At 41.3% G+C, this 21,834-nt stretch overlaps 1 protein-coding gene across 1 annotated transcript in view; it reads right to left on the bottom strand.

Annotated features, from left to right (window-relative positions):
- The window catches only part of LOC311051108 (CUB and sushi domain-containing protein 1-like), a gene marked incomplete at its 3' end in the record, with an annotated part of 707,106 nt that overhangs the window by 73,707 nt on the left and 611,565 nt on the right, over window positions 1–21,834 (bottom strand). The window contains exons 46-51 of the mRNA XM_084065507.1: window positions 21,160–21,305; window positions 15,444–15,524; window positions 13,160–13,273; window positions 7,183–7,299; window positions 6,877–6,948; window positions 4,284–4,430 (exon numbers count right to left, since the gene is read on the bottom strand). Of these exons, the coding sequence (XP_083921633.1) occupies window positions 4,284–4,430; window positions 6,877–6,948; window positions 7,183–7,299; window positions 13,160–13,273; window positions 15,444–15,524; window positions 21,160–21,305 (677 nt within the window). The remainder of the gene's footprint in view (window positions 1–4,283; window positions 4,431–6,876; window positions 6,949–7,182; window positions 7,300–13,159; window positions 13,274–15,443; window positions 15,525–21,159; window positions 21,306–21,834) is intronic.

The raw sequence follows: 21,834 nt of genomic DNA on the forward strand, positions 1-21,834 counted from the left end.
GTGCAAATACTGTCAACGTTAGAAGCAGAACTGCTGGAGCATGAAGAACACTCCAGAAGTTTGATTACTCTCACTTTCTTTGATTGCTCTGACTTTCTGCCATTTCGTCATCTACTCGCCATTTGCTGCCCTGCATTAATTTGAATACTGACCAGGGATGAATGCAAAATGTCAAACATAATGGGGCTGTAGGTAGGAGCTCTGACAGCAAAACCAGCTGAGTTTGGTCCATCTTTCATATGCTGTTACTTTACCAATGAGGTCACTTGCAGTCAATTCAGCGCACAGTGGAACTTGATTGGTCAGCTGCCGTATAACCCCTAGGGCAGTGGTTCTCAACAGTGTGAGAGGCTGTAACGTTGACCCCAGAGGGGTCGGCAAATAATTTGGAGGGGCCGCCAGATGCTTTTCTGAATGTGCTACACAAAATTTAAATAAAAACACAGCTGCTGTGGAGCTGTCAGTTCAGCACCAGTCAAAGAGGCTGGTTGGCTGCTGCTCAGTTCAGCACCATGGACAGAGTCACTACATGGGACATACAGGGAGCTGTCCTTTCAGCACCATGGACAGAGTCACTACATGGGACATCCTTTCAGCACCATGGACAGAGTCACTACATGGGACATACAGGGAACTGTCCTTTCAGCACCATGGACAGAGTCACTACATGGGACATGCAGGGAGCTGTCCTTTCAGAACCATGGACAGAGTCACTACATGTGACATACAGGGAGCTGTCCTTTCAGCATACACAGGGAGCTTTCCGTTCAGCACCAAGGATATTTGTAATACCTAAAAAAAAAACTGAAAAACTAAAACAAAACATGAGACCATTACTGCATCAAAAGTAATCAACAAACTATACTATATAAATTGTCAAGCATTGGCCAAATTGTCAAATTTAACATAAGTCGAGGTGTTGTGAGCTTGTAGATCGGCTATTTTCAAAATATTTATCCATGGAACAGATTCAAACAAAATGTAATGCCTCAACTCCTACAATTCCAAGTGCTTGTCAGGGTGCGGGGGGGGGTCCCCAGCGGGGGGTCCCCAGTTCAAATATGATAATTATGGGGGGTCTTGGGCTGAAAGGTTTGAGAAACCTAGCGCAGCGGATCTCAACCTTTTCTATGTCAAGACTCACCTGTTCATCAACACAACCTTACTTTAATAATTGAAGCGCATATTTTAAATTAAATCACTGGTGCCTGGTTTGTAAATGCCGCTTAAGGGTTTCAATGCCACAGTCAACACACTGGGCTTTTTTCAGATACATTTTACATAGAGGGTTCTCGAGGATCCACCGTGCTTGAGAATCCCTGCTCTAGGGAACATCTTCTGGGTTCTATTATCACTCCCCTCACCCAAATACCCTCTTAATCTCAACTGATCAAACACTTCATCTACTGATGTCATGCATGCTTGATCTATTATCATACATGTATAGACAAACATACATATCATTTGTATATCATTTGTTGATTGATATATCCCCAATAACCATAGTGAAACTGTTTGTCATTTGAAAGAAAATACAATATGTGCTGTACTATATGCGATGTATTTAGGTACACAAAGTAAATAGAAGTATCATTAAAACTAATCTTACATCAGGTTTCATCAGGTGTCTCACAGGTTTGCAAATAACCTTTTTAGTGGACTGGACAAAATCATGTTCTCAACATTGGCCAAGTCTCACAACATTTAATCAGTACAATCGACCCAACAACGATTTGCTCTTGCTGCAAAGCCCAGAGGCTCAGGGGGGGGGTGAATTAAAGGTACATTTTCCTGCATGCTCCTTCTAAGTTACATTATTGCCGATCCACATAGTACGCATACAAGCTCACAGCAATTTGCATCATGACTTGTTGTGAGCTTGTAATGTGCTTGTAAACAAATGTAGCCCCAAATAGCAACGCCAGTGTTAAGGTGGTTAAAATAATAAACTATAATGTGTGAGAGACGTGTGGGGCAGCATTACCTATACCTGGAAGGCGCTAATATTGCAGAACAACTTGGGAGCAATTTAGAAGAGTAATGAGAATATGCTACTGATGCAACAAAGCCCTCCTTGCCTTTGGAAAGGTCAACAAATAATTAATCACGTCATGATTAACAATAACAATGGCTCCAAAGTCACTTCACATGAATGATGTGAGAGACAATGCAACCATAAAGGTCCCAAACCTAGCTACGGGCACAATAAGATAAGTGGACAGACAGACAGACAGACAGACAGACAGACAGACAGACAGACAGACAGACAGACAGACAGACAGACAGGCAGACAGACAGACAGACAGACAGACAGACAGACAGACAGACAGACAGACAGACAGACAGACAGACAGACAGACAGAGACAGTGAAACCCAGCCTAGACCCCCACCAATACAGATCCACAGACGATGCTATAGCTATAACTACACACAGGCCTCTCCCATCTGGAGAACAGGAATGTGAGAATAGATCTTGTAGATCTGAATGCAATTTTCAATTGTTTTTATTTGAAAGAAAATCGCCTATAGTCTACCATACCCAAGATGGGGAGGCCAGGTTGAAAGTAATTAAGTCTGCCTGTGGGTTTTTTATAAACATTTCACAAATGAAAAGTATTAACAAGAGCTTGTGTGACAAAATAATATCTATTGTACATTGGATCCACTGGAACACAGGTTATTTTTTATTTATTTTGTATTTCCTGAAAAGTAACATACTGTAAGTGGACATACAAGGTTTCTACCCAACAGTGACCATATTGTTGCTGTCCAGCAGAAACCAGCTGACTCAATTTTTCTGCTTTTGCATTTTTTCCCATAAATCAGTGCTATTGAACACCCTTTACGTCTGTGTGTTGATTAAAAAAAAATGGAACCAATGAAAAGTATTAAAAAGTGCTTCTGACAAAACCAGCTAACTCCATTGGATCCTCAAACTTTCTGCTAAACCAGCTAAGTCCACCAATGGGGGGTGGAGTTAGCTGGTTTTGCTGACTCCAGGCTCCACCCCCTTTTGACCTCCAACCTCATTGTGAGCTTTGAGGTCCATTTAGCTGTTCTTATCAATGATGAACAAAACCTCCTAACTCCACCGTTTTTGTCATTTCCTGAAACATTAACATTTTGGAGTTAGCTGGTTTCTGCCAGACAGCAGAGATATATTAAACAGTAAACAGTAAATATGAGCTTAGATGAACATATGACATTCAAGGAAGGAATATGTTCTAATGGATTCAGCATGGTAGTACACTGGGGTCACTACTGAATGAAGCCTGTATGTATGCCATAACAATACCAGTATTGTGTATGTCCTATTTCAGATTGTGCTTGAGATTGTGCTCCTGGTCTATGGGTTTGGTCATTTTTCAGGCCAAGGACCCCTTAGTTGAGAGAGAGATGGAGCAGGGACCCCCACTACATATTGGATTCATGTAAATGTGTGTTTTCAGACATTTAACCATTTAAACGCTCTATACATTGTAAACTTGACATTTGGCTTGGTACTTGGTCTACTCTTTTTTCCCTGTACACCAAATCTCTCCGCTGAAAATAGCTGATCTGCAAGCTCACAACGCGCCTGCAACGTGCTATGAGCTTGTAGATCTGCTATTTTTGGCTAATGTTCGCCGCAGAATAGGGATGCGAGGGTTCAAGTGGTTAATGTAAAAAAAATAAAAATAAAGTTCCCTATCTCACAAAGATTTGGCAGTCCCCCCACAGTATCTTTGAGGGGGTCCCGGACCCCTGTTGAAGACCCCTTATGAAGAGCGATACGATCATTTCTGGGAGTTCATAGGCTCAGGACAGTTTTTGCTATTAGTGGAGATCCAGTATCAGATCATCCAAATATCAGACATAAAGTGTGAGAGGCTGTAACGTTGGAAGCATGCCTAGACATAGACTCACTAAAAGGATATTTAATCATTTAATTTCTAATTGGTTATCCCCTGGGTCGACAAATTAAAATATTTTCACACAATGTTTGGTTTGAATGAAACAGAGTTAGTAAAACAGTGTTAATTTTTGTGTTTATTATATTGTACACCTTGGCAATGATATTATTTAATGTCCTGTTAATTCCCCGTGGCCAGGACACCTATAGTGCATAACACTAAAATCGATCAATTGATCGATCAAAATCAATCAATCAATCAATCAATCAATCAACCAATCAATCAATCCAGATTGTAGTGCAATGAATACAACATTGCTGTAGATATAGTAAACAGGCAGAAATGATATATACTGTAGATATATAGTAGATAGATGGGTGGATGTGTACCTGTATATCGGATCTTGAATCCTCTCTTGTTGGTTGCATGGTCAGTGGACCAGCGTAGATACAACTCGTTGGTTTTAGATGTGAAGTTTAGTTGGGATGAATGGTTACCACTCAGTGCCACCAACAGGGGGCTCTGTCCTGAAGAACCTGGAGGAGCAGACCAATAATTATTATGAGATAAGGACGTGTGTGTGTGTGTGTGTGTGTGTGTGTGTGTGTGTGTGTGTGTGTGTGTGTGTGTGTGTGTGTGTGTGTGTGCGCTCGGACGTGTGTGTGTGTGTGTGTGTGTGTGTGTGTGTGTGTGTGTGTGTGTGTGTGTGTGTGTGTGTGTGTGTGTGTGTGTGCGTGCGTGCGTGCGTGCGTGCGTGCGTGCGTGCGTGTGAAATATGTAATGTTTTTCATTTAAGAGAACTCCATATTATATAAATATATATGTATTCTGCTCTATGGATCTTGATTCCTGAGAAGTAAACATTTAATATGAACTTAAATAACATACTGTGCTATATAAATAGATGACAGCTCACTTCTGCCACAGCTGAGGCATGTTTATTCAGACTAACTTTGATCTACTGTATAACACCTGAAGTTTCCTGTTCTCGCGATCTCCTGCTCCTCTCCTAAGTGTCCTGCTGTGAGCATGTTCCTTCTTACCTGCAGTGAGAAGTTTCCTGCTTAGTGCCAGGGGTTCGTGCCATGTGTTAATGCAGAAGGTTTAAACTCTGAGTTAAAGAAATGGTTTATGACTATGTAAGCACCCATTGGGGTAGATCAATATCTTTCCTAGCTGCTGCTGTTTGGGCTAACACACCTCACCCAGAGGGCGTGTCTGTGGGTAGGCTACTTAACCCATTGAGACCTGAAGCCGATTCTACATGTCTCCTAAATCCCAACAGTTTTCTGAAAAACGTATGTTTCTACAGTATATCAGTGGTGCTCAATCTTTTTCACGTCTAGAACCCCCAAAATTATATGTATTTGGCCGCGGACCCCCATCGAAATGTTTTGTTCCAGGGAGCCCCAGAAGCAAAGATTTGAGTTAAAAATGTTCGCTTTAAAAATATATATATTCAAATATTTGCACACATTTTCACGATTTTTCAAAAATAGCAGATCTACAAGCTCGTAGCGCGGCACTCGGTGCCGCGCTATGAGCTTGTACATCTGCTATTTTTGAATAGCCCACAGTGTAAAATATTGCTTTTTAGCTCACATCTAAAAAATGACACAGTTCCAGGTCTTAATGGGTTAAGTTGAGGTCAGACTTGACATTAGTTGAGTCAGACCGGGTTTCCGTTGCATGTGTACATGTAAGTCGAGGCTCCTTTACTCGAGTAAAATCTCTCATACTTTGAAGTCTGAATTCTTCTCTTGCCTCATTGTGTAGACATGTTTTTGAGTACCCAATACAGATTCTTGAATTAACAGTGTACGTGCGTGGGGGTGTGTGTGTGATCGAGTGGAGAGGAGAGGAGAGGATTTACGGGGTGACAAATGTTAGTGAATGATATTCCAAATCTAATCCTTTATTCTTACTCGATATGTACTGGGGGGGCAGGGTGACAGTGGTGGTTAGCACTGTTGCCTCTATGCATGTGAACTCAGCTGGGGCCTCTTTGTGTGGAGTTATAGCCTGTTCTCCCAGTGAGCACAAGGGTTTCCTCCCACACCAACAGCAATACTGTCTTCCTCAGGCAGCACTGCACATTGCTGCCTGAGGAAGGGTTTGATACACAAGCTATGTGTCAAACCTTGTGTGTTAAACCACCTACACTCTAGACACAGTAAACTGGAACTGAGTTGGCTCTTTTACTTGGACCGCTTTTTTCCATCAGCACCAAATCTCTTTGCCAAAAATAGCCGATCTACAAGCTCACAGCGCGGCGCAACGCGCAATTATTATTTTTTCCCCCAAAATATGGATGTCGGTGCTCAAGTGGTTAATGTCTACGACTGTGGTTTTCAAAGTGGGGGCCACGGCCAATCTGGCCATTATTGTCAAAAGATAAAATAGCAGAAAATAGCAGATTCGAGATCGAGTTGTGACACAATTAATAAAGGCATTTCACCATAGAAGGGAGCATCCATATGCTATGTCTGTTTGGTCTTCCTTGGCATGGAAAGGTTTGACAACCACACAGACTAGATGCTGTAAAAGGTGTGTGTTTGCATAATACAATTACAACTTTGGATTTTGGCCTTTTTTTGGAACCCCATTATCTTATCCACTGTTGTGTGTAGGAGCATACTCCTGCCAGTGCCCCTGACCAGCTGGAGCTAGTCCCTGCATGAATGCTGTCCAATGGCTGCCCACTGCTCCAATTAGTTAGGACGGATTAAATGTAGTTAAGATGGGTTAACTGCAGAGCCCACATTTCCCCATGGGATCAATTACGATAAGTATCTTACCCTGCCATGGAGGTAGGTGTGAGTCTGTGCCTTTGTGATTGCACGTGTGCGTGTGTGTGTGTGTGTGTGTGTGTGTGTGTGTGTGTGTGTGTGTGTGTGTGTGTGTGTGCGTGCGTGTGTGCGTGTACTGTACTGTACTGTATGTGAGAATGCAATAGGTGTTTGTGTAGATGTGGAAGAATACCATCAAAAATCTCCAGTTCATCAAACTGTTTCTCGCTGTGAAACATCTCAACATAGATGCTGATTGTATAACCTAGAAAAGAACACATTTTGGAGTCACAGGATTTCACAATATGCAATTACAAATAAGCAGAACAAAAGTTAACATAATATACCCACATGCGCACGCACACACACACACACACACACACACACACACACACACACACACACACACACACACACACACACACACACACACACACACACACACACACACACACACACACACACACACACACACACACACACACACACACACACTTACCAGGTAAAATACGCAAGAGCCAGGAGCATGTCTGACTGTTGGGATAGTTGCTGGGATACCCTGGACTCAGTATCACTCCTGATGATGAAGTCCGCTCCTCATTGGCTGGGCACTGGGCTGGACAGATAAGGGAGACAAAAGCCAGTCAGATTGATCACAACACCATGTCTCTACTTGTTTGCCGCTTCCATCCTTTCTGCTTCCTTCTGTTCATCCATGTCTGCCTCCATTAGTTATTGTCCTTGGGATTTTTATCAAAGCAAATTCAATACACAAACTCACACAATACAAGCTGTAGCTAATTTAATGAATTAAATACACCATGTGGGACAACTGAACCATGTTCTCATTCGTATGATCGCTGCATATAGGCAGCGCAGGAATTAAAAGTTTCTAAAACTATTGTGTGCGGGCGCCAACGCTTTCATGCTATACTGACTGCGACTACAGTATGTCCAACATCCTGGATGGATATACCGATGCTGTGACTTAAGGATAGAGGCGTATCAATATATACCCCCAGCTCCACCCTCTCGTCCAAACGACAGGCTGCAGAGATCCATGATGGCTCTGCAAGAGGCTATAGCTGGCTCACATTTGGAGTCATACATCACGGAAACGGACATGTCATTGACCAGTGGTTCCCGGACGTTTTCAGCTAAGATCCAAAAGATAAATGTGTCATTTCCCCAGGACCCAAACCCCATTATGAATTAACCACTTACCAGCAAGCACATTGTAATAGTGAAAACAGCAGATCTACAAGCTGACAATGAGCTTGTAGATCTGCTATTTTCACAATTTCTTTTTTTTTTTGTCTAAAATGTTATCCCACGATTTTGTAACCCATAGTTTTTCACCCAGTGCCAATTGCCTATGTAATCCTGGGCGCTACTCTCCCTCTGTCAGCCTAGGGAGAGCCCAAGCTGAAGCTCATGCCTCCTTCAATGCATGAGGAGCAAGCAGGCCGCTTCTTATCACCCGACAGGGGGCAGTTTCCCCGCTTGGACGTAGCGCGTGGAAGGAACACGTTATTCCAACCAGTTCCTTTCCCCTCCATCAGGCGCCCTGGCTGACCAGGGGGAGGCAGTATAGAGACCAGGATTACTGCATGTTTTTGTGAGGGTACCTACCCTCGGAGACACAGGGAGAACATGCAAACTCCACACAGAGAGGCCCTTTCGCCACACAGAGAGGTTTTTTTTCACAATTTCTTAAGTTTTTGTCAATTTATGGATCTATTCTTTCTTACATTCTTTTGAAAATTTACTTTTTTATCTCTGGGAAAAAAACTGTTCCCATAAGGATCCAGAGATCCACATGATGTGATTTATTTTATATCTAGCCTCCTGCCACAGCAGCGCAAACACCTACACATCTCCCTCCATTGAGCTGACCCCCCCCCCCCCCCCCACCCCATTAAAACAACAACAACCACCCACGTATTCCCAGCACCCTGTAGAGAGATGTTAACAGACTGATCAGGAGATCTAATCCCCTTAGAGACTGAAATCTACAGTATACTGCTGTGAAGACACGGATCAGCGTATGTGCATCTTTGCATTACAATGCAGAAAAGGAGTCTGTAGTCCCTCTGTGCATTAAAGACGCGATGACTGTTAGAGCAGGGAAGGGTATGCTTTACCTACTTATACAGTAGTTTCATCCTTTATCCCTGTCTATATACTGTATATATTTTCTGAGAACTTAAAGTGTAAATATTTATAATATTTATCTGTTCACTACAATTCCATACCTCAAGTCAAAATGTGCAACAAAAATAAAGAACTGGATTTCACTCCCTCCGAAGTAGTGAGGGACCAATCAGGGCCCAGTATGCAAGTATGGGGCGGGTTTATCACCAGAGGCATTTTTTTAATTCACCCCTTGGAAATGCATTTTTTTTCTTTACGGTGTGGGGACTCTCTCTGTTGAATTGCTGTTTGTCCTGCACCTGGGCATCCACGTGGATCTTTTTCATTAATATCAATGGCTAACTTGTCATTATCTATAGGCAACAGTATGTCATCTCTGTCAGGCCGAAACCTAGACTGGCTTCAGCCCCTGAATCGCTAGCATAACGCGCATTAAAAGGATATTCTGGCTAAACAATTCAGGGGTCTGGTGACTCTGTTGAAGGCGGGGTTTTCTCAGTTGAAAATCTAACCGGCCCAATGGGGATGGGGATGATCCAGTATGAACCAATCGCCAAAGAGTCCCCTCATTTCAGAAAACGGCTGCACTGAGAGAGCTTTCAGACCGTATAATGGAGTGAAACTAGATTTCATGTTTATAAACGTAGAAAAAAAAAGAAAAAAAGGATTTGCTGCTCCATTCACTTCAATGTTAAACAAGACTAAATGACTGACAGTCATATTATTACCAGCTGCATGCTGTATTTTGTCTCTGTCTGTGTGTGTGTCAGGGCTCCAGACTAACCTTATTCACCACCGTCCCAGGACCGTCCCAAACTACTAATGTAACCGTCCACAAATTAATGTAATCCGTCCCCCCCAAAAAAACATTTTTTTATTAATAAATGAATGTATTATTATTATTATTATTATTATTAGTAGTAGTAGTAGAAGTAGTATTAGCCTATTGGAGAGTCCTACACCACTGATTATCAATGTTTTGACCGATTTATTGTCGGTAATTTTTAAGTTTCCAAATAAATTTGAAAAATGTGGATTTGTTTTAAAGTTAACAACATTTTAACAAAAAGCAAGCAAATAAATACAAGTAAACATAAATAATGTTTTGGTGGATAAATGCATATGATTAAATCATGTATAGCGTCGCTGTCGGGCAGAAACTTGTATCTCCATATTTCAACTTTTTTGATTTTTCATAAATCAAATGCCCTATGTAATCATACAAGAGAGTTGCACTGTAAAAGTAAAAAATAGCAGATCTACAAGCTCCCACCAGCTTGCAGATCGTCTATTTTCACTTTCACTTTTTTTTTTCTCCAAGGAACGGTTTTGGACAAGGTTTCCACCCGACAGCGACATTATAAAGCCTATATATGGTTCTGTATCAGTATAACAGTTAGTTTGAGCAGATTGCATTCCAATTGGCTACTGTGACTGCCTATGAATTTCACAGGCCTGGGTAGACAACCTGGCCTGGCAGGGATATGCGCACCTCGCACAGCAGCGCAGCAGGTGAAAACAATTAACTACAACGAGGGAATTTGCGACTTGTGTTGCAACAAAAATGTCTCAAACAATGTCAAACTGTCATGACTTTAGCTGCTGAAAACTTCCCATTTGGATTATTGTTTAAAAAAGTAACAGAACATGTGAGGTGATGTCGCAGCTTCTCTCTTATTTGAATGATAGCCTAAACTTTTAATTTGTTTTCAATAATACATTCATGTTGCTTTCTGGATATTAAGACTCATAATTTGGGGATTTTACTGTATTTTACACACTTATTAATCTATATGCTGCTGATTTTGACCTTCTAGGTCAGCTCAGCTCTGTTCCCTACAGGGGAGGGGGCGTATGATCCCATAGCATGGGAGGAGGGAGGGCCCAAAACGGGGAAGTGTCCCCATTGGCTTAAAGGAGTGAAGGACAGCCAGGACAGCCAATGATGAAATACATGTCAAACATGATGCAAATTTTTAGGATGACGATGAGGTATGCCTGTGTGTAGACCAGTAGTATGATCCCATAGCGCGGGAGGAGGGAGGGCCCAAAATGGGGAAGTGTCCCCATTAGCTTAAAGGAGTGAAGGACAGCCAGGACAGCCAATGGTGAAATACATGTCGAACATGATGCAAATCTTTAGGATGATGACAAAAAAATCACATTGTTTTTTGATTTGAAAAACAGTGAAACAAGCTATTTTCAAACATAAAACAACACATGTCGAGGTCACAATGACCTCGTTGACATTTGGGAAACCACACCTGAATCTCCTCAGTGATTAGCAACCATTAGGGGATTAATCATACTGGAGAAAAATATTCTGTGGCTACTTGGGAAGAGGTAACACAATCGTTAAAAACCCTGGCAGAGGCTACAGACTGCTCAGCTGGCAGTCAATGTGTTAAAAAAGAACCAATGGAACCAATGTAATAGTTATTTTAAGCTCTACTTTTTAATGGTTAAATATTCATTAAAACCCACAGAGAGATTTAACCACTTTCAACCTCCACTTTCAAACTAACGTCCTTATTTGGGCACGTCATTATAGGTAAAGATTTTGACAACGTGTTGCGGTGATGCATGGTGAGCTTGTTGACAGCTATTTTCTCTACTTTTGGCATTGTCAAAGTATAAAATTGGACACTAATTTATGGGGGGAAAAAAAGATGAAATATGAAGATACAAGGTTTCTGCCTGACAGCGACGATATGTTCCACCATTTGTGATAGACTATCGGCTCCATTTTTTCCTGGTTCACAATGGAAAAGATAGGCTGTTTTCCTCATCTCTGACAGTGGTGAGATTGAATGTCTTTAAGGCTCAGCTTAAAAGAAAAATTGTTCAAGCACACAGTGGCACAACACAACACTTAACAGATTTCCACATTTTCTCAGAAATATCAGGAGCTCACAACAAGTTGCATTGCGGTGCATTGTGAGCCTGTAGATCGTCTATTTTCGATGAATGTTCGCCTATTTTTAACGACTAACCCATACTTCAACTCTGCACAAAGGGAGCCGAGCTAAGTTGTCTGGGACGGCACTAATAATGTGTGTCCCCCAGAGACCTCTCTTTAGTCTGTGGGCTCCATTTTCTCCTGGTTTACAATGGAAAATATGGGCTGTTGCTCATCTGTGACAGTGGTGAAATTGAACGTCTTTAAGGCTCAAAAAGGCAAAAAAGAAAAGAAAAAACACAGCAGCACAACAAAACACTTCAAACTGATTTCCAATAGTCTCAGAAACACCAGGAGCCACAAATAGCACTTCTTAAGACAGCTATTTAGTGGTGCAAGTTAAAAGGTACTATTTTAATACATGTAGGTGTCATTCAGTCTAGCAAGAACCACAGCTTCTTCTCAGGGTGAGAATCTTAAGCCCTTGAGCCCTGTGCCTGCCAGCATGACAAACGGCTGCGCTACTGATCCTCCAGATTGAAAAGCATCTCTGGCATTAGATGAAGAAATGATGAAGAATAATACATCAAGTCCAATGGAGTGTCTAGCCAAATGTTTCAACTTCAGCACACAAGACTAACACACTTGGATTTTTCAGTGACAAATTGCCCATTTCAGTGATTTACTGTTGTCTTTAAATATGCATTTTTGTTTTTATTTCTTCTTTTATTCAACGAGAATAAGAAAATAAAATTGAAAAATGCAAGAACAAAACAATATATTTCACTTATTTAAAACATGAAAGATAGATCATCCATCTCGTTTATTATAGAAATAATATTTTATGGTAGTCATTACTAGACTAATGGCATTTCACTCTGCAAGAACTTTCACAAACGCCTCTTTGTGACTTTGTGACTTTGAACCTCTAATATTAGCTGTCCTTGTGATCCACTGTCACTACCAGTGTCCAAGCTTTGGACATAACTAGATTAATAATAGATTATTACAAACAAGGACGGTTATGTCCTGAAAAATGTGATCTTGGATGAAAAAAATTGGGTGTACTTTGCTGTGTTTATACAGTAGATATGCTTACTTAGAAGTAGGATTTTTGTGTTGTTTGTTTCAAAACAAAATTAGCATGAGACAGTGACTTTTGGTTGACAAGAGGTTCGCCCCAGAATAGGTGCACTAGGGTTCATGTTGTTATATTATAAATAAAGAGCCAAAGTGCCTGCCTGTTTCTGGTGGGTCCATCCTCTTTTAACAAGGTTGGATTCTAGTGTAGAATATTCAAATCAAAGCTTAGGGACCCACTATCAATAAACATGGTAAACTTCTCTAACACTTCAGGGAACCATGTGGCAGGAGGGAAATCTGTGGATTGATACACGACGATGGTGTGACAGCTTGACCTTACCTTGACAACTTGGAGGTGGGGCTTCAAAAAGCAAATGGGAGTTGAGTTTACAGGTGAGCTCTGCCTTTCCAACGAGGGTATACCCAGGGAAACAGCGATACTTCACAACATCACCTGGCAGACAGAAAAGTGTGATAACAATAGCATTTTAGTTAACTGAAATGTAATTTTATTTTACTAAACTTGGAAAAGAACATGGAATTATTGTCAGTAGTTGACTAAATTGATGCAATGTGACAAGAGTAAAAGCTGACTCATTTTAAAGGAGATTTACATCAAAAGATTACCCCTATTATAATGGTGTGGACATCTAATACTTCCACCAAGTTATTTAGTTGTGATATGTGTAAGAAAACTGGCAGAAAAAGACTCTGCATAAAAATTAAGGAAAACTCCTTAGACAGACTTAAGAAAATATACTTTCTTTATTTTATATAATGCTCATAGTGTGCTTGGTGCTCATAGTGAACACCGAGCACACTATGAGCATTATATAAAATAAAGAAAGTATATTTTCTTAAGTCTGTCTACAGAGTTTTCCAGAATTTTTATGCAGTGAGCAAGTCTTTTTCTGCCAGTTTTCCTTTATGTTTTAGAGACCACCGCACGTGCAGTCAACCTTGACCAAAGGACAAAGAAGGGCGCAACAGTTTTCCCTGTTTATTCTGTTGTGATGTGCTACCATGCTTCCACTAGACTGCATCCAAGGATTCTTTCTCCATCCTAAGGCCATGTTCAGACTGGCAGCTGAAATCCAATATTTTACCTACAGTATCCAGATTGGAATCAGATGGGTTTTTTATCAAGTCTGAACAGCCAAAAAAAACACACATGGAAACAGGTTTTCGCTCATCAGATTTGAACCACATTCATTGGTTTCACGATTTGAATCTGATTATTAAAATTGTGTCTCAGTCTCGACACTCAGACACTGAAGCCTGATTTAAATAACGTTGTGCGACGGTGACGGTCAAAGACGCTCACTGAAAATAGCCAATCTACAAGGTTGTAGCGCTGCTATTTTTGGCAAGTGATACTGTCATACGCCTGTCATTATGTCATTACCACAGCAACCAATGCAGATAGGTTGATGATGTCTGAACACACAAATCTGATATGACCACTTGTGGACAGTCAGCTCTAAAGATCAGATTTGATAAACAAATCAGATTTGACTGGATATTCTTACAGTCGCACACAGCATACTAAAGCGTGCTGGAAACCTGCTGCCTGCCAATGAGGTGTCATGGCTGTGTAACACACTGGCTGGAAGGAATGGAGTCTTTCTAAACATAAACTCTCCCTCCAGAGTCTTCGTCATGTTAAATCCTTGTTTTTCAAAATCTATTGAGTGACAATGGGTCATTTTACCACGCTTTTCAACACATGAATACTAGGCTGTTGAAGATGAGACGCAATTGCAGTAGTAGCCAATTAGCTTTGCATAATAGTGGGTAAATGAATAATCTTGTAGCATTGTGAAACCAGTTTTTCAGTGCTACAGTAGACCCTGTTGATATGAAAGGTCAAATTACATGTATCACAGCAGGGAGTAAATGGAAACGTACAGCAGAATCTGATTATCCCGATGATCAAACACTTAGTTTCAACACACTGTGAGAAAAAGACAAAAGACATCCAGGACCTATTCTAGGCTGGGTGCTGGATCAATATTTTTTTTTATAACCTTTGGAGCCTCAAGGCACAGACCAGGTCTGCGGAAGAGCCCTGAGGTGCCAAACGTTAACAAAATGATTTTTGTAAACGGGAATACTTTATTGGTGTGCGGATTTTATAATGTTTCATTAGTTTAAACACACGCCATTAGGGACAACACACGCCCAATGCCTCATTTCAAAACAACATGTTATGCCTACAAAACAGCAGAGGACACAGAACTTTGTACCAGGTTATCATCTTGCCCAGCGTTACCAGGGTTATTGCGGGTGTTTAGGTCTTGGTAGGCAACAACATCTCTGTCACCCTCTCCCCCCCTCTTGTCCCCCCAACTCATCGTGTCCCTCTCTGTATCCCTTTCTCGCTATCCTCTCCCCTCTCTCTCTCTTAGATTACGCTCTGGTCTGACATCACAAACAACCGAAACCATTGCCTAACAGTGCCCATTTATGCTGATGTGGGGGATCTCCATGTTGAATATGTGTTTGTCTATATTTGGGCACAACCTGGGCACACAAACAGACTAACCCACAGAACATCTTGAATTTTATAGTGGAAAGACACACACACAGTTTATTTATATACACTTGTTAAAGGTTTTTTCTACCTATCTGGAAGTCCTCATCTTCATAAATCATCTCAGCATTTTCCACAGGAGCGGGAGGAGGGCATTTCTTCAGGCGGTATGCTGGGGAGAGTAGTGAAAAATCATTACAAGGGTAAGTACAATTCAGCAGAATATTTTTTATATTAAAACACACTGCAACAGTATAATATTATAATTTTGTTCTCCTCGTGTGTGAGCATGACTGGGGCATTTCTTCACATGAGTGGAAATACAAAATTCTTTGCTTCCACTTGATTTCACAACCACTACATGAGGCCATGTTGTGGCCACATGTGGGGTAGATGTTCAGCAAAAATAGCATATCTACAAGCTCACAACGCATTGCAAAGGGACACACTTTCTTATGATAGTTTGTTTTTGTTGCACTTGCAATGCCTGAACTTACTGTAAGCTGCAAAATAAATCTGCCCAAGAGGGACAAAGAACATTTTCATTATTTTATAACCAGTAACATTATCTCAATTACTAGGTTCCACATTGTTTTACAGTGTTGTAGAATGGTATCAAAAATATATTGTATCTATTTCATAAAGGAGTTTTACTTGATTATTAAAAAAAAATTAAATAAATGATCTTTTTTTTTTTTTTTAAGATTTGTTTTTGGTAGTTTTTTATTATTTTTCATTGAAGAGGGACAGGGAAAGTAGTCTGACAGGAAGAATGGGGAGAGAGATGGGGGGAAGACATGCAGGAAAGGCCGACGGGAACGGGACGCGAACCCGCGGCACACTGCCATTAAGGATTTTCAACCAGGGTGCCTAGACCGCGACGCCACGGTCTAGGCCAATAAATGATCTTTTGACTATAAAAAGTGTACCCTGACAGAAAAAAGGTTGGGAAACACTGCGGAAATTGCATACACCTTGAGTTTATACGCTCTATGCATAGAGTCTACGCATAGAGCGCATAAACTCAAGGTGTGCGCAATGGGCACAATGCCAACAAAACGCCCCATTCCCATTGAAAGCAATTGCAAAAACATGCCCACAGAGGCAGAAACAAAGTCTGGTGGGATTGTACCCTAAAGCATGGCATGAAGCAGACATTGCAGTAGACTCAGAGTGTATGTTACGTGTCTAGAAAATAAAGAGCAGAAACTGTCACAGTCCCATAACCTGGACGGCTGGTTGGTTGCCTTGCCTTTAAGGCTACAGTCTCCACACACAACGGCAGAGACAATGCCAGCAGAGAAAAGAGAGTGCACCGTTGAGAGTCTCAACGGTGCAAAGTTGTAGTCGCGGTTGTGCTCTCAAATTCTGCATATAGTTTGGGTGGGGTATGGACTAGTTATGATATATTGATGAGACCTTTAAGAGGTCACATCAGAAGTCTAAACATCCAAAAAGACAAAATAACAAGATAGTTTTGGCTTGGCCTTCCTGTCCAATCTTTTAGCTATCAATAGAAAGTTACTGTGTGTGCAGTTTGTGAACAAAGCTGCACAAATCACATGCAGTGTTCTCTTGCAAAGCCCCTGGCATCAAAATGAGCCGTGTTCTGAGCTGGACAAAACAACATTGGCCTCTATGTACAGCCAGCTGTGAGGCGAGTGTGCAGGGACCGTCAGAAATGAAAATTAGGTTGTAGCTAAGTGTCTACTTTAAGCACTACGGTAGGAAAGAGACATCATTTGCCTTTTAGCAATGTTTCACATATTTGTGTTCATTAAATTACTATTTCTAACATTTGAAAAACTCATCAATCAGTGGTTTGATGGAGGATAGTTTGTCTGAAGCAGTCTGTAAATGTCTCAAATGCATCCAATGCATCCATCCATCGAAAAATTGAAGGAAATCAGATTTCCACAGACCATGTTTAGAGGAATGCGGCCAGCAAATATTTAATTCATAACATTGATGTTTCACCCACCAAGGCCTTGTTAAGGACGGGAAAAAACAAGGCCCTGGCGGTAGAAACATTGATTTCTAAAACAGACGGACTCTACCTCAGCCCTCTGCTGTGCCTGTATCTGCTCTCTACTGAATAAAAGAGCAAAATAACTAAGACGTAGCAGTTTTTCAGAGGCAGCCACACCAGTGCTTAAGGTGATATATTTTCATAATACTGTATGATTGAAAGTTATATGGCAGCAGTGCTTACTGTATATAGCTCCACCAGACTACCCAGTGAGGAAAACAAGGTCAGCCCACTTTAGATGTTGGGTATTTGTCACTGTACATATGCACACATGTGAATGTAGTGGTCAGCATGGACTGAGTGCAAGTTCTTTGCGATAAATGTGTCTCCACTGTCAGCTAAGTACTGAGTGAGAATGCTTGGATAGAGGACCTTGTGGAGAAACATTGGCTTAAACTACTTATGGGCCACTGTTTGTTTGTTAGTTAGAGTGGCCTTGTAGGGAGACTGAAACATGAGACTGAGACATTGAAGTTTTATTTTCCCAGCACTAACAATGTCCATTTTACACTCGAGCAAGGACATTTAACTGAAAGTCATTGGCTAAATTCCAATTCTCATTCTTCTATCACTATGTGATAGAAGAATGAGAATTGGTTATACCTAGAGTTATACCTAGAGTACGGACGGCCCGCCACCACCTATTCATTTGAATGAAAGTTGCTCACCCAGCGCATGCTCCCCCGGACGTACACTCTCCTTTCGCGATTGACACCAACGTTGGTGTCAATAGAGCAGGCACACTAGGGTTTCAGGCTATTCTGGTATTCAGCTTATTGTAAAAAGATTTACGGGTGCCGACATGTTTGTTTACGATGAAGAGTGGACGGCGCTGGTGCCTTTTGGACCCGGAAGTGATGTCGGACTACAAAATTACGTCAGACTTAAAAAACGAATAGAAGCATGCACAGTAGCGTCCTTTATTGCAATAACGGATTTGGTCACTAGTTTAGGCTTGCTTCAATAATCCTCCGAGGTCCTGCGGGCTTGTTCTATCCTCACATCCCTCACTTGCGTCTTTTCCTAATTCCTAATTAGAGGACAGGGTAATTGATCAAGTTCGACTTGAGAATGGGAACGCTCCTCGCTCACTGAAGTGCTGAATTGAAGCAACGTCAATTACACATCGCATGTTACACGGTAGGATCACTTGTAACATGTTGTATAGCTTATTGCTCAGATGTCAGGTTGTGTTTAATTGGACGCTGAATTTCTCTAGCAGTTGAGCTGCTTGACATGCGTTCTCCCATAGGTCCACCCATGATGCAATGAAACAAACTGCAGGATTGTGTACATAAAGATCTATCAAACCTCTATTGAATTTGTAAGTGTATATCACTTGCTAAATGTTTTATGGTGAGGGTGCAATTTGTGAAAAAGAACAGAGGAATAAAGGGGGAGAGTAGGCTGAATAAAACGTGTTCATAATAATAAACACAACACACTACAACAATAGTGTGCAGGACTGAAACTTGCAAAAATGAATAAAAGCAGCAGAATGAATGAATTGCTTCAGCAGATTTATCACTGTTATTCAGAGATATTTCTGTATCTCTTCCAGTTTAATTAAGTGGGACGGGGAACTTTCACTATCGGACGTACTGTAACTGTGTAGTGTGAAGCATTTGCCATACTGTAGTTCTAAACATTCATGAATTGTGTTTTACAATAAATTAATTCAGTTTAACTTTAGGGACAGAAAGTAAGAGGGAGTCAACATGGTCAGCATTTCTTATGGTTTGCATTTCGTAATGAAGCTGTGCTATCTATCTATCTATCTATATTATAATGCACACATACATTACATACGAATACATTTTTCTCAATCCCTAAAGAAAAGGCCTTTCTGGAGCTACGGCTTTTTGCAGACACTGATTATATGCGTCTTTACAAGGCTAAAGTAAAGGAAATAGAGTTTGGAAGACTACCCCTGGGAAATCTTTAATTCATAACATCGACATTTCGATCAGGAGGGCTTTTTTCTTTCCAGCTTCATGAAGGCTTTCCCCCCCGTCCTTCCGTTGTTTAAATTCCTATTTTACAGACAGTGTCTCTGTGTGTAGCAGTGTTTCTCATACCACTATTACTGCTGAGATTATGGATTCAATGGCCCTGAAAATGGAATTGTACGCCCATAACTGATACTAGAACAATGAATCTTTGTATGGATTTACATTTCTATGCATACGATTATGTGTCTGTAAGCATCTGTCGATCTGTTTCTTTTGTAGAAATGTCTTGTGTTTGTGTGCTTGTTGTGTCAATTTCACAAAGTACATATTCTTATAGTTTAGAAACAAGATTGGGTAATCATAGCGTGGCTTCCATGTGGATCGCTGACATCATCATGTTGATGGCGTCATTGTTGATTGATTGATTTATCCCCTGAACATTTCTTGGCATCACTGCTGAACTGTGTAGCGTGAGGGACATTCCATAGCGTTGCTTGGGCTGGGGTCGCGCTGGCGATCAGTGTTTATGGACATCCACAGATGGTTCAAGCCCAAGATTTCTGGGACTGTTCCAGAGGCGAGGGCTGGCCACTCACATGTGTCTTTGGGAAGCTCATGTAAACTGTATGTGTGGAGGATACCAGCTGACTGGAAGTGGAAGCCCTAATGACATCTACATGTCGGGACACCACCACAATCGTCTGGTCTTTAATTAACACCATGAGGTACTCAAGCACCCACGTTTCTTCACGTCACTCTGCTACCAACGGGACAAAGATATCTTTGTCCCGTTGGTAGCCTTAGCCTACAATGGAGAGCTCTACATATTTGGTGGTTACAACTTTCAACATTTACCCTTCAATTACCCTACCCTATGTTCAATGCATAGGATGTGCTGTTGCATGGTGAGAGATAGTATCATCCTCGTCAACACACCCTGACATGACCTATACATCTTAGACTTATTAAGTCCTAGCCTTGAGACGTAATGCTTGCTAGTGACGACACTGGACACATCCGATGCGTTTAAAAAAAGGAACCGCTGCTGTTGTCCCCTGGTTTTTAGGCGTTTAGGGTCAACGTCTGCCCACTCATATTTTACTCTTTTGTCTTTTATTGGACTTTGATTGAACGGTGGAATAAATCACTGCTCATCCGTTAAATAAAACCAAAATGAGGTGCTGGAGCTGAATAAGATCAGTGTGAAAGAAAGGGGAAAAAAACAGCAGCCACACAATCAAACACTGTTTTCGGTCATTTGACCTTCTTCAGGTATGCCAAACAACAGAAAGTTTGCATTAAACTCTGAGATACCTGCACAGAGTTTGAGTGTGTGGCTGATGTTTTCTCTCTTTCACATTGGACTTTTATTGCACTTAATAACGAGTCAGTGTAGTTGTCTCCTGCTCTGTGAGTGTTGGGGGCTGTGAAACAGCAGCAGTGGAGAGAGAGAAATAGCGTGACTATAAATGGAATGAATGCACTACAGACTCTGAAATTAAACAGGTGCACACAAATTAGGTAGGCCTAAATACATTTTGTACCTTTAATTAAAGAGTACAGTCAGACCTACATATTTGAAGTGCCTTTAGATAAATTATGTTGTGAATTGGTGCTATATTAAAATAAAATACTTTCGGGAGGGGCGTGGGGTCCCGTTGGGCGGGTTGCCCCCCCAAATACAATGGTAGGAGAAACACTGCATGCTTAGACAAGCATGCACACACATGCTAGCACACACCGTCTTAAGAAAAATAAGAATAAAAACAAAGTGAGTACATTATGTGTGACTGCATGTACAATGCATGATGAGTGTGTGTCTGTACCATGGAAGTTGAGAATGAAGAACCCTCCAGTTGAGAAGTCAGAATGAAAGCGGATCAGGACCATAGGGCTGCTGCTGTAGGCTGATTCCAATGCTGTGTTACCACTGAAAACTCCTAACTGAGGGCTGGATGCATCTGGACCATCCCTAGAGAAACAGAGAGCGAGGGAGAGAGAGAGGGAGAGAGAGAGAGAGAGAGAGAGAGAGAGAGAGAGAGAGAGAGAGAGAGAGAGAGAGAGAGAGAGAGAGAGAGAGAGAGAGAGAGAGAGAGAGAGAGAGAGAGTGGGTGGGTGAGAGAGAGTGAGTGAATGAGTGAGATAGGCAGGCAGACAGACAGACTGACACAATTTCACTTCATGAAAAGCAGTATTGGGTCAGCCAGGCGTACCAAAAGGACATACTGTAATTCTTGGATACTGACTAAAAGAGCTGATGAAGGTTAAATGCTGTCTGTCTTTCAGGATGCATTACTTCTATCAAATCTGGGTTTAAGTCCATTACATTGACTGAGAAAAAAAAGAGATCCAAAGCAATGTAAAGTATATAGCCCCAATGGCCTGTACCGATACACAAGGGTGGGAATGACATTGTTGTGAGTCAAAATGAGTCAGTTTCCCCCTCCATGTCACTCCCAAGAATGCTAATTTACATACAGAAAACATTACAAAAAAGAGCA

Source organism: Gymnoscopelus microlampas (assembly GCF_963454915.1).
Source record: "Gymnoscopelus microlampas genome assembly, chromosome: 1".
Taxonomy (NCBI): Eukaryota; Metazoa; Chordata; class Actinopteri; order Myctophiformes; family Myctophidae; genus Gymnoscopelus; species Gymnoscopelus microlampas.